Source organism: Ochotona curzoniae, unplaced genomic scaffold (assembly GCF_017591425.1).
Source record: "Ochotona curzoniae isolate NIBS_2020 unplaced genomic scaffold, NIBS_Ocur_1.0 contig_883, whole genome shotgun sequence".
Taxonomy (NCBI): Eukaryota; Metazoa; Chordata; class Mammalia; order Lagomorpha; family Ochotonidae; genus Ochotona; species Ochotona curzoniae.
In genome coordinates, this window is record NW_024466599.1 from 1,385,119 (window position 1) to 1,398,970 (window position 13,852).

Sequence of the window (13,852 nt, forward strand, 5' to 3'; positions counted from 1 at the left end):
TCCCACCAGCAGGACACAGGCCAGCTCCACCACGCACACAGCTCTCCTGCACAAGCCTGCACATGGACGGGAGGGTGACTGGGAGGACAAGCTCTGGGGACCCCAGCTCCAAATGGCACCCCCAAATCCCAGCAGGGTGCGCCAAGCTGGTGCCTGGTGGCCTCTGTTCACCTTTCTGAGCAGAATGACTATGCATGCTGCCAGCACTGGAACACACGATGTGCCCTTGGCAGAGGTCGGCAGGCAGAGGGACTGCAGCCCTGTTCTCACAGCCGTGGGCTGCGGGGCAGGCACAAGGCTGAGCAGGCCTGGACTGAGCCTCATGACCACTGAGGCTCTCAGGGGCCACGGCTGAGCACCACACATGGGAGGGACACTCGGCACTCGGCTCCCAGCACCAGCCGCCCTGGGACCCAGCTTCTCACACACCGAATATAGCTGGGTGGTGGTGCTGTACGGCGTGCTGACAAAGCCCAGAGCATTTGGAAGAAAAATTAAAAACCAACTCACTTGTCATTTTCATAGGTTGAAACTTCTGGTTTTCTTTGACTAGAGAAGGCTAAGCATCTCCTTTAAGAGGGGATGGTGTGGAGGGCACTGGCATAGAGGAAGCTGAAGTGCTGCCAGCTCCAGGTGGCTTAGACAGTGATGGGACAAAACACAGCACCGCTAGCCTCTTGGGAAACTCCTGCAAAGCAACCCAGGGCTGCGGGAGAGGAGCCACGCTGAGCGGCCGCACGCAGGCTCACCTTCAGCCACTCAGCCCAGTGGTCGCCCAGACGTGCGGACGCAGGGCCTGAGGGACAGAGCCTCTCCAGTCACGCCGCAGGAGGAAAGGAGCGAAGAGGAGAGGAACTGCCGGGCCCAGAGAAGCCCGCGGAGGAGGCAGAGACTGGGAGTGCCTGGGGAGGCGCTCAGGGACACAACATGCAAGCCAAAGCTAAAAGAGGTAAAAGCATTTCAGAAAAAATGTTTTGCCTAGAGGAAAAAGGAGTGATGTGCAAAGACAGTGCGAAGACACATTCGAAAGGAGCGTTCAAAACCACGGACCCAAAGCTACGTGGCTCTTGGCCTCAGCACGGACACAGGACACACTGCTCCCCAGAGCCAGCCATTAGGAAAAGGTTCTGGCTGCCCCAGTGCCAGTAGAACTCAGGGACTGACCCAAACATCCAGGTGTCCAAGGCTGAGCAGCCAATCACAGACGGCTAGAAGCTATCGGCTACCTCATCGCCACCTGCCACATGCACATGGCATGGGGTTGGCACAGGCTGGGACAGCCTCCCTACACACACACAGAGGCCATGGGAACAAGGCATATCCTCACTTTCCCTCCTCCCAGGTCACCTGGGACTACCTTTGTAGAATCTCAGCATGACACTCACCTGACCCCGGAAGCCACAGTTCCGACAACGAACCCTGCAAGTACCTACACCTGACACATGGCACCTTCTCCGTGACCCTTCCTCTTTGCGCACTGAGCCAAGCTCACAGGACACTGGGGCAGGTTCCAGACACTTACTTTTGCTGTAGCAAGTCGCCAGCACTCCCTTGTCTGCGGGGCTGGCACTGATGTGCCAGATTTCACCCACTTGGTGGAGGAGGACGTTCTTGTTGATGATGTTATTTTCATCGTCAAAGTCTATGATGTGGATCTACAGACACAAGAGAAGGGCCTGTCAGGATCTCCTTGCTGAAATGTCGCAGCTGCAAAGAGCACCAGACACAGGTTCTGCCACAAACACAGGTTCTGCGACAGACACAGGTTCTGCGACAGAAGAAAGACACGCCCCAGTGAACACCCCGACAGCGCACATCTCCAGAGCAAGGCAGAGTGTTGGCAGAGCCGCCAGCTGTGTAGTGCCACCCTCCGGTCCTGCCCCCCACGTGGCTCCGGGATGAGGCCCCTGCTGGTGCCAACTGGGCAGGGCTCTCGAATCAGCAGGAACTGCCTCTGCCCTGCTGGGGAGCTGTGGGAACGGGAAGAGGCCTGGCCATGGGGGACCCGGAGTGACCTGCGTGGCTGTGCAGTGGGCAGACGCAGCCCCACAGCCATGCAGGTGGGAAGGAGGGAGGTTTTCAACATATTTTTAGCTTCTCTTTTAAACGAGTCTGATAGCTGCCAGCAGGTGCCAACACACAGCATTACTTGTAACAATGCCAAGCTCAGATCACTCAATGGAGGTTGAGGGACATCACTGCTATACTTTTCTGGGTAACTGGAGAGGAACTAAGATGATTTTCATATTCAATCTCTCACTGGCATTTGAGCCCATGGGGAAACATAATTCTTTTTTTTTAAGGTTTATTTTTATTGCAAGTATTTTATTATTATTATTATTTATTTATTTATTTATTTATTTTTACTACAAAATCAAATATACAGAGAGGAGGATAGAGAGGTAGATCTTTTCGACCGATGGTTCACTCCCCAAGTGGCCACAATGGCCAGAGCTGTGCTGATCCAAAGCCAGGAGCCAGGAACTTTCTCCAGGTCTCCCACACAGGTGCAGGGTTCCAAAGCCTTGGGCCATCCTTGACTGCTTTCCCAGGCCACAAGCAGGGAGCTGGATGGGAAGTGGAGCTGCCAGGATTGGAACCGGCGCCCATGTGGGATCCTGGTGCGTTCAAGGCGAGGACTTTAGCCGCTAGGCCACGCTGCCGAGCCCGGTGTACTCTTAGTAAACAGTCTTGGACGTGCACTCAGAGTCTAGCCTGGCGTGCGATAACACTGATGACCACAGGGATGTCCGCATCCGGGAGCGCTCCCAACCACCCGCAGCGCCTGCCTGCAGTCTTGAAACATCTCACAAACTGCGTAATATAAAAGACAAGCAAGGCATGGGCTGCAAAAGTGCCAAACTTAATGGCTCTTCTGATTGCATTTTCACCAGTTTTTTTTTTAACTTTTTTTTAAATTGTTTTGAACTATTTATTTTTGTTGGAAAGGTAGGTCAGATTTATGCAGAGGAGAGACAGAGGGAAGGATCTTCCATCCACTGGTTCACTCCCCAGATGGCCGCAATGGGGAGCTTTCTGCAGGTCTTCAACGTGGGTGCAGGGTCCCAAGACTCTCGGCCATCCTCTAGCACTTTCCCAGGCCATAAGCAGGAAGCTAGACGGAAGCTAGAGCATCTGGGATACAAGCTGGTGCCCATATGGGATCCCAGCGCTGGCAAGGTAAGGATTTAGCCACTGAGCCCCCGCGCCGGGCTCTCACCAAATGTTTGAATCTATCCTTGCATCATGCTCTGTAGAAGCCTCCAACGCCATGGGAAATGGCCATCAGACATGCTTGAAGAAAGCTAAAGGAATGCACTGACTACTCTGCTGTTTACAATTTGTGTCTGCAGGCTGCCAGGGACAGGGAGGCCCCGGGTTTCTGAGGTTCCTTGCTGGGTTGTTGGCATCGCCTACACCAGCTGCCCTTCTAACGAGCATCTGCACGGGAGCCAACAGCACCTCCAGGCACCTGCCTCAACTGCATCCTGCTTCATTCTGCACAGCCTACTCTTACACGGGGAGACACGGGAGGACGCTCCCCTGCCCCCTGCACGGGAGGCTCTGGACTTCGAGGGCTCATCTGCAAGAGTTCTCACCCTGGCAACATCCTCACGAGGCCGAGCTGCGTGATGCGCAGCCATCACTTCCATGTGTAGCAGGAAGACCCCTTGAGTGGGAGGAGCCAGCTGGGGCAGCACCCAGGCCAACACATGTGTGCCCACCCCGGGGCGAGGCTCCGCCTCTCTCAGCTCACAGCTGTCTACAGTCTGCACAGCGGATCCCGGGAGGTGGCAGGTGGCTCCTCCGTGGCAACCACCTGAGAAGCAGAATGGCAGCTCCTCCGTGCTAAGTGGGGGCTGCCAGTGCTCGTCCCACACACAGAGATCCTGACCTGGGCATGTCACCACTGACACATCTGCGGACTGGGAATCACCAATCACCTCACACGGGCTGCGGGTTACTGAGAAAGGCACCTGGCAAAGCACACAGGTCCTGCAGCCCACAACCAAACCAAGGCAGGCACAAGCAGCTCGCAGCAGAGCTCTCCAGGCTGGCCCAAAGAACAGCCTCAGCGCCCACCAGCAGCAGACAGAATCAGGGCTGGCACCACGCACAACGAGACCCAGCTCCTCCAGTGCCAGAGCACCTGGACAAGTGGCAGGAGCTGATGGTGCTACAGGCTCCTGCCTTTATCCTGGCCTAACCCCAGCTGTGGCCGCCATTTGGGGAGTGAATGCACAGATGAACATCTGTCCGTCTCCCTTTCTCTCCATCATTCAGCCTTTCCAGTACAATAAAATGTATCTTTTTTTTTTAAATTACATTGCATTATGTGACACAGTGTTATGGGCACTGGGATTCCCCCCACCCCTCCCCGAACCCTCTCCCCATAGTGGATTTCTCCACCTTGCTGCATTACCACAGTTCAAATTCAGTTGAGGTTCTTTCATTGGAAGTATTTACCAAGCATAAAGTCCAGCATCTTATCCTAGTGGGTTCAACGATTTCTTGGTGAGACCATCTCTGGTCTAAAGGTAAAGCCAGCAAAATATCATCCCAATCAATTAAAAGCCCCAACATAACATCAACAACCATTTACAACCTTATGGCATTAATTGATATGGTATTGATTAACAGTATGTTAATAGGAAAATGCGGGTTCTTAACTACATCCTGTGACTTCTTCATAGACATTTCAATTTTTGGTTTATATTCAGCCGGATTCCATACACCTCAAAATGGCTATAGATTACTATTCAGCTGTCTTGTCTATTTTTATTTTTGTATTTAGCTGTTTACAGTGTTGAAGCATGATTTTGCTGAACTTAGTTGAATAAAACGTATCTTTAAAAAAGCCAACAGAATGGGTAATAAACTGTGGCACGTTCACCAAGTGGAACGTGTGCATTGATGAAAAACAAAGTGCCGATTCACAGACGCCATGACATGCGAGAGTCAGACTCGGGTCAGCAGACACTGCGACACGCTTTGCAAGAAGTTCTGCAGAGGCTCAAGGGGCATGGAGAAGGGCAGGAGCAGAGTGGCACGGGACTCAGGCTTGGAGAAAGCAGTACTGCTGGGGGGCTGGGAGGCAAGTGTGCAGAGCTGCGAGTGTGTGGGAGAGAGAGTGGCACTGCTGGGCGGCGTGAGTGTGTGTGTGTTAGTGTGGGAGAGCACTGAGCTGGACCCCAGGCTAAGCACTGAGTGTAAGTCTCCATTCACACACAGAAATCCATACAATGTAAGCAGCCAACAGCTGGGGGAGATTCAGCTTTTGTTACAATCAAGGAAATTAAAACCTTAACTAAGAATGCTGTCAATGAGCTTTTGCTTGATGAACCAGGCTGACGTGAGCAGTCCCCGCCAGTGCCAGGAAAGCTGCAGTTAAAATGGCCCACACTATACTCTGTGTACTTCTTCCAGAAGGTGTATTCGAACATATCAGAACCATATAAATGTAGAAACAGCAATAATCTGATTTCTTGAAATCTGTCCGCAATAAACAGAAAAGTAAGACTATGGAATATTGAATAGTTTTAACATTATGATCGAGGGCAATCACAACCACCACAAACGTCAGGAGAATATTCCAATATTGCACTTTGAACACAGCCTATAACATGGCTGGCGTTACAGAAGCCATCACACACGGGAAAAGACAGAAGTAACACAGAGTCAGAACAGACTCTACTGCAAGCAGTGCCCTGCTCTACCATCAACACACTTCCTACTTAGCAGGAAATCCATTAATACCGAAAGCCAGCTTGCACTTGATGCACTCTGAAACCCACACCTGCCTTAGCACGCGCCTGGTGGCAACCATGCCTGGAGGCCGCCTCTGTCCTGCTGTGTCCCAGCACCAACCCCAGCCCCTTCAGCCCACTGAGCGTGACAAACGTTGGATGCCAGTCTCCAGCCTCCCCACCAGGTGGACCTCCAATGCAGCAAACTCTCCCATGGCCTCCCCACGCCTGCTGGCCTGAGAAGACATGAAACGACTGCTTTCCAAGCAATCCCTTTGCGAGGCTTGAACAGACAACCCTCCACCAAGCTCTCACCCACTCTGGAGGGGTCAGCCATAAACCTGCTCAAAGACGGGGGCTGAACTAAGGTGGCCCTCTGACAACAGATGTGGGGCTATAATGACGTGACCCTCAAACCAAAGAGACAGGGCCACGTCCACATGACCCTTTGACCACGCAGACAGGGACTGTGCTTACATGACCATGTGATCACACACATGGTGTGAACTGTGAGGTTATGTGAACATGGCTGTGAGATGGGATTTACACTCTTATGAGGGGGTGTATACACACTTGTAAGGTGGTGTATTCACTGCTGTGAGATGGTGTGTACACAGCTGTGAGGTGGTGTGAACACTGCTGTGAGGTGGTGTGAACATGGCTGCGAGTGTGGTACACTGTGAGGTGGTGCAGTGTGAGGTGGTGCAGTGTGAACACTGCTGTGAGCGGGTATGAACACTGCCCTGAGGTGCTGTATACACTGTGTGAGGGTGTGTACACTGCCCTGGGGTGCTGTATACACTGTGTGAGGGTGTGTGAACACTGCCACGAGGTAGTATGTCCACCTTGGTGAGATGGTGTGAGCACGGCTCTGAGACAGTTTGTACACCTTGGTGAGATGGTGTGAGCACGGCTCTGAGACAGTTTGTACACCTTGGTGAGATGGTGTGTACACCTCTATGAGATGCAATATACACTGCCATGTAGAAGGTTGTTATACACTGCTGTGAAATGCTAGCACGAGAAAGACAGGAAGATGGAACTGAAGGGCAGGAACGTAGAGAGGACTGGGAGAAGCAAATGTGCTGTTGGCAAGAGACATATCACAAGAGGACATCTGTGCGCACTATGTGCTCATATCATGTTCGCAAGTGGAATAAGCCAGGTGGCCCAGTGTGAAAGGCTGTGCACATCTTCTCCAGCAAGGTGTATACAGCACCTCAGGGCAGTGTTCACACACCCTCACACAGTGTATACAGCACCTCAGGGCAGTGTTCACACCCTCACACAGTGTATACAGCACCTCAGGGCAGTGTTCACACACCCTCACACAGTGTATACAGCACCTCAGGGCAGTGTTCACACACCACTTGTTCAAGGTCACGGATCAGTGAAGCCATGAGCTGCATCAGGACCGCATGTGTGTCCCCAGCAGTGGCCAGGGGAGCAGCTAGGTCACTTCCCATCAGCCCACCTGGGTCAAGGGGCAGGGGCAGCCTGGAGCCTGGGGGGCAGGGAGTAGAGGAGACTGCGGGCAACCATGAGCGACAGTGCAACTGGGCTGTGCACCCCCCGCTGCTCAGCGCCCCGCGGGTGCCCAGGTAGCCATGAGCCCAAGGGCACAAAGAAGGGACTGCGCGGGAGAGTCAGCAAGCTCAGTGATGTCCATCTTTCTCCCCAACCAGGGACCAGTGTCTGAGAAGATGGCTTCAACCCAATGACTACAGTTTTATTTTGAATATAGTTTTATTTTTTTCTTAAATATTGCTTTAAAAAAAATCAAGATCATAAAAACAGTGATATGGGCCTGGTACAGTTAAGTCCTCGCCTTGCACACACCAGGATCCCATATGGGTGCCAGTTCGTATCCCGGCTTCTCCACTTCCCATCCAGCTTCCTGCTTGTAGCCTGGGAAAGCAGTCGCAGACGGCCCAAAGCCTTGGGGACCCTGCACCCATGTGGAAGACCCAGAGGAGGTTCCTGGCGCCTGGCTTTGGATCAGCTCAGCTCCAGCCATTGCGGGCACTAGGGGAGTGAACCAGAGGACAGAAGATGTTCCTCTCTGTCTCTTCTTTCTGTAGATCTGACTGTACAATAAAAAAACCCAAACCTTTAAAAAACAAAAAAAGAGTGATAAAACTAGGAGTAGTAGTTAACATGCGTACATTTGTCAAAAACACTCACCTGGTTGTCATATTTAAGAGACTGTGTCCCGACCAGAAAGCGAATGGCGTCCGTCTCCGCAGTCTGAGGTGTCAAGGCCCGAGCCTGCAGGAAGGACAGAAAGAGACGCTCAGCACATGCACTCAACAACCCCAAGGCTCAGCCACAGACAGGCAGCACGCAGGAAGACGTACACTCCCACACGTTCTAACACCACAATGCCACTTCAAACTTGCACACAGAAATAAACTGAACTGTGCACAGAAGTGAAGCAACAAGTACACAAATTATACATAGCCATGGTTCATCTCTTTACCGGAAACATCACAGAGCAGTGATACCTTGGCCTCCACCAGCTCACGTGCAGAACAAAGCAGCAGGCCTTCAAGTCCCATCCTGCACCTGTCTCACGGCCTCAGAGAAGCAGCAAGAGGACAAAGTCGCAGCACAGGGCAGAGAGTAGGGAAGTGCTGGGAGGACGCCCCACTCGGGCCCCAGTACCCTGTCCATCGGGATGGCATGGCCACAAGGCTCCCTGGGGCTCAGGGAGCAGACACCCCAAGGAGAACGTTTACCCACAGGGCTGCAGCCTAGGAGGAGGGAGAACCACAATCCAGTGAGTCAGAACCAAGGAAAGCTCCAGGTCCTCTGAGTGGAAGGTGACTCGAGCAGCCCAATGCTGCCAGGCCAGCAAGCCTCCTGCCAGAGCAACAGATCCTTAGGAGCAAGAAAACACCCACAATTCTAGAGTTTTCATTCAATTCCTAGCCCTCAACAACAACAGCAAACAGCCATTTCTACAGTCACACTCTCGAAAATCGGAGAATTAAGTGCATGCGTCAAATCAAGATGGCGCGACAGGGTGAGAACACGTTTAAACAGGAGAAACATCAGCCAGGATGGAGTAGAGAGGGCACATTCCAGGAAACGGGAGAGGACAGGCTGACAGCAGAGGGGTCCTGGAGACGGACAGACACGGGAAAGCAGCGGAGACAAAGGTGTTGTGTTGCAGTGACTGATACACCAGCGGCAGCCAGCGAGCAGCCATCTAAGCTCCACCAGCAGCCGGAACTGAACCAGCAACCAGATGGGAAGGGGCATTCATCAGGAGCTCAGGAGGTGAGCCCAGACAAAGAACTGCCCGGCCTGCTGGTCTGTTTGATTTGACCAGAGCAGAGACAGAGCAGCAGATCCCAAACAGGTGGGTCAGTCCCCTCACCCCCTACAGCTGAATCATTTTGTGTAGGGAGGCAAAGGCTATGGGACAGAACTGCACATGCACTAAGCTGGCTCAGTGAATTGTACCAATGTGGCATTCGACAGGTTCCACCCAAAACAGGTGCGGGTGGCCCCTAGAGCTAATGGCTAGCAGATCAAGAACTCCACATGTAACACATCAGATGCCATTTTTCACAGGATGGCAAAGGCTTTGAGACTACAGGGACAGCAGTGAGCTGTGCATGTGCTGAGCTAGGAGCCCAGTCACTGAGGTCATTGCATTATACTGATTGCCACTTGCTTCAGTGGCACAAGTGACTATAAAGAAGTGTGTACTAACCACAATCAGTAAAATAAAATTATAGACCTGTGGGTAATACAGCTTAGAAACCTGCCCCAAGGAGAAGAATCTGCTAACCAGAAGTACAATGACCAAGAGCAAAAGAAGAGACAGAGGCACAATGAATATTACTAGACTCTCTCCTGCAAAGGAGAAAAAGCCGTTGCCAACCTCAAAGTTAACTGAGGAAGACACTGAGAAAATGGGGATAGAGAATTCAGAAAACTCATTATAAAGCTTCTTATCAACAGCATGCAGGAGTTCAAGGATTTAAGGAGCATGTTATACAGGAAATAGCAACACTGAACAAAATCAAGCTGAATTATTGGAAATGAAGGACACAATGGAGCAAATTAAAAATCCAGTGGAAAATTCCCAGTAACAGAATGAATGAGGTAGAAGAAAAAATCTCAGAATTGGAAGATACTTCTTGTCACAATGGTAAATTAATCAAAAAGCTGGAAGCTAAGCTGGATAAAGCTAAAAAAAGTATTCAAGAATTAAGACACTATTAAGAGGCCAAATAGAAGTTATGGGAGTTCCAGAAAGTGCAGAAAGAGAAGCTGGGATTACAACCGCATTTAATAAAACAATAAAGGAAAGTTTCCTTAATCTGGAGAAAGAATTGGGAAACAACATCCAGGAGGGGCACAGAACGCCCAACAGCGTTGACCAAAAGCAATCTTCAGCATGACATGTGATAATCAATTCCTGGTCCCTGACTTCTGCCTGGCCCAGCCCCAGCCACTGTGGCCATTTGGAGAGTAAATCAAGAGACAATCTCCTCCTTTTCCCTGTCACTCTGCCTTTCAAAGAAACCAATCTTCCAGGGCCCACGGTAGCCTAGTGGCTGAGGAATTCGCCTGTCATGCACCGAGGTCCCACATGGGCGCCGGCTCATGTCCAGCTGCTCCACCTCCCTTTCTGCTCCCTGCTGTGACCTCCCGTGCACCTGCATGGGAGACTTGGGGGAAACTCCTGGCTCCTGTCTTCAGATCAGCTCAGCTCCAGCCATTGCGGCCACTTAGGGAGTGAACCAGTGGATGGAAGATCTTTCTCTGTCGCTCCTTCTCTCTATAGATCTGACTTTCCAATAAAAATAATAAATAAATATTTAAAAAAAGAAAAATTTTACTATACTTGATCTTAGCCAAAAGGCCGAGAAGCAATTAAAAAAATGTTTAAAAGGAAGGAAAGAAGCAGCTAAGGAATCAGAAACCCTCTCCTGCTTGCGGCCAGAGAGAAAGAGAATACCCACAGAGCTCCTGACAGGCAGCAGCACGGGAAGGCCTCGGGCAGCCCCTGGGCAACCCTGCTGGTCCTGGAGCCCAGAAGTGGGGGCTTCTGAGTTGGAGAAAGTGGGAACATGGAGCTTGCCCTGAAGACCCCCAAACCTTGACCCTGATTCTAAGCCCAGAGACCCACATTGTAAGACAGCACAGTTGTGTCCCTTTCTGCCTCGAGGCTGCGGGAGCCACAGGGAACAGGCATCTCATCCTCCACCTGCCGAACCACTCGCTCCATCTGCCTCCGGACCCTCACGCAGCTAGAAGCATGTTTAATGGCGATGTCATCAAGTGCCTCTGTCCTAACCCCTCAATCCGCTGCTTTCAGAACAGAGAAACAGTCCAACAGCTGTTATCTGAAATTTGATTTCCACATGAGTTATGCTGGCTGTTCACTGAAAGGGGTGAACATTTCACCAACTCTCCCAGAAGACACCAGAGCACACAGATTACACAGGCTCTCCGGCCCTGTGTCAGTCAGCAGCACCAGGACGGAGTCCAAACAGCAAGTACGCCCTGGCAGTATTCATGTTCTCAGGTACCTGTGGCAAACGCCTACATGAGCCAGCTCAAGTGGCCCAGGTGCTCCTTCAGTGCCCACCACTGGCATTCCCACGCTGCTTCAGCAACCGTTAGAACTCTACACACAGGTGAATTCTTCATCAGTCACGAGGTTGTCTGCTAAGTGTGCACACACATCACAGAACCTCCGACCCCTGACCTCCGAACTTTAAAAAGTCACCCTGATTGAGAGGGGCACACTCCACCCCAAAGGACAAGGACCCAGCTGCCAGGCGGAGACCTAAGTCAGCAGAGAGGACCCAGGGGAGGCCCCTCCACATGGGGCCGAGAGACCCTCAGTGCAGGAACCCACAGTCACCCCATAGGAGAAAAGCCTATGAGCCCCTAAAGCTGAGGCCCAGCAGAGCCCTCTGAGAGGGAAGGCTTCCTGGGGACTGACCATGCTCACGTTAGCACTGAATGGCTGACCGAGCCCTGCTGCACACAGTAGGTGCTGCGGAGCTGACCAAGACCCGTGAGACTCAAGGCTTGACCTCAAATACACATGCTCTCATGAGGGTAAAGGCACAGCATAGGAAGGAGAGCAGAACAAATTAGTCAACTATCCCAGCCAAGCATTGACAGCAAATACATGGGCAAATGGAGACTCTAAGATGGACCATGTCAGCCAACGCACCTTGGAAGGATTTCCTCATCCTCAGATCGGCGAGATCAACAGTATTTCAGATCTATTAAAACCACCTGAGCAGAACCCTCAGAGCGTGCTCCACACCGGGGACTCTGGGATGACGTCGTCCCGTCCCCAGGTACCAAGGCAGGTGGGAGGCCAGGTGCGGCTTCTACCTGGATCTCTCCCTTCCCACAGATACGGGAAAGAAAAAAAGAAAACTTAGAGACATGTTCTCACCCATTTCACCTAATCCTCAACCACTCCCACCATGATCAACTAAGTAAACATCAACAAAAATAATTTTTTAATTGAAAAACACATATATAAGAAAAATGTAAATTAAAAACACCATCTTTCATTGCAGGAATACCACCTGCACTGAAGAAAAAGGAAAGAGTAAGAGAAAGGTGTGCGCGATTCCATTCCAAAACCATTGGCATCCTGCACAGTGACAACAGAGCCACAGGCATCAAGACGCTCCCGTGAGCACAGTGTCAGCCAAGAAGGTGTCCCTTCAAAATAGAAAACACACACAAGAAACAAATGTTATTAGCTTTTATCGCCCTGACCAAGAAGGGCAATTCAGGAGTGCAGAACCAGTGAGCAAACACACCGAGCCGGGTCCAGGGGCGCAGCCCTGCAGCAACAGGCAGGCACGGGCACTTGACACGACGTCCTCCCCGAAGAGCTGTACAAAGCGGAGCTTGAGGTCCAGCAAACAAGAGGACAGAGGGCAATCAGTCTGAAACACAAGTCCAAAATGGACCTTTCCAAACACGTGAAATCTCCAGAGTTCACAATCCCTCCAGGACTTTACTGCAGGAAGTACTGAATTCAGGCCATCTGGGGGACAGATCTCAGCGTATGTCTGTAATCGTGTTTTCTGCTTGAGCAATGAGGAAATGAGCTGAGTCTAGGCAGAAAGGTAAGTTTTCCAGGTGTTTCAAGACCATTTGTGGGAACAAGATCCAATTTGCAACAAACAGGTTACAGATACTCCTTCTGCTGTGTGCTGTCTACCTCCAGTTCACTGAAAGCAGCAGGCAGGCAGGAGGGATGAGCCAGTCCCCCTTAGCCCAACACACCCACAGCCAGAGGGACACAGACACAGTCACGGAACTGCCAGCCAGAGCCCAGCCTGCAACCCAAGGCTGTGTGTGGCACAAGTCAGAACCATTTCCCACCTTGCCATTCCATGTGCTTCCCTGGCTCCCACAAAGAAAGCCTTATGTCTGCCTCTATCACTGGCGGGCCGCACCGTGAGAGCAACTAGCAAGGCTGAGGTCCGGAAACCAGCAAGACAGCCTCGCCAGAAACGCCACACCTGACCACAAACAGGTACCAGTCTCAAAGCCCATGCAGACTCCCCCAGTTTCAAACGGCATCCAGCCACTTGCCCGGTTGGAGCAGACTGCTCCCAGACAATGGTTCTTTACAAAGGTTCCCCCACAGCTGCCTAGCCTCAGAGGGGCTGTCCCCCGACATCACCCCGCGTCCAGCTCCCAGCCAAAGAGCTCTGGCTGCTCTTGAAATATGCTCCTCAGGCCTGACGTGGTAACCTAGCAGCTAAGTCCTTACCTCACATGCACCGCGATGCCATATGGGCGCCAGTTCATACCCCGGCAGCTCTACTTCCCTTCTAGCTCCCTGCTTGTGGACTGGGAAAGCAGTGGACAAGCGCCCAAAGCCTTGAGACCCTGCACCTGCATTGGAGACCTGGAGCAAGCTTCTGGCTCCTGGGTTCAGATCAGCTCAGCACCGGCGATGCAGCCACTTGGAGAGTGAACCAGCGTTTGGAAGATCTGTCTCTCCTCCTCTCTGTAAAATCTGACTTTCCAATAAAAATAAATAAATCCTGTAAGAGCTAGCTAAATAAAGAATCTTTAAACATTTACACACACACACA

General features: G+C 51.7%; 1 protein-coding gene and 1 pseudogene across 2 annotated transcripts in view; both read right to left on the bottom strand.

Annotated features, from left to right (window-relative positions):
* Window positions 1-13,852, bottom strand: part of EIPR1 (EARP complex and GARP complex interacting protein 1) — a 94,558-nt gene that overhangs the window by 78,588 nt on the left and 2,118 nt on the right. For both annotated transcript variants that reach the window (XM_040992764.1, XM_040992763.1), the window contains exons 2-3: window positions 7,932-8,015; window positions 1,523-1,655 (exon numbers count right to left, since the gene is read on the bottom strand). In XM_040992764.1, the coding sequence (XP_040848698.1) occupies window positions 1,523-1,655; window positions 7,932-8,015 (217 nt within the window). The remainder of the gene's footprint in view (window positions 1-1,522; window positions 1,656-7,931; window positions 8,016-13,852) is intronic.
* LOC121165503 lies at window positions 10,482-10,638 on the bottom strand (annotated as a pseudogene).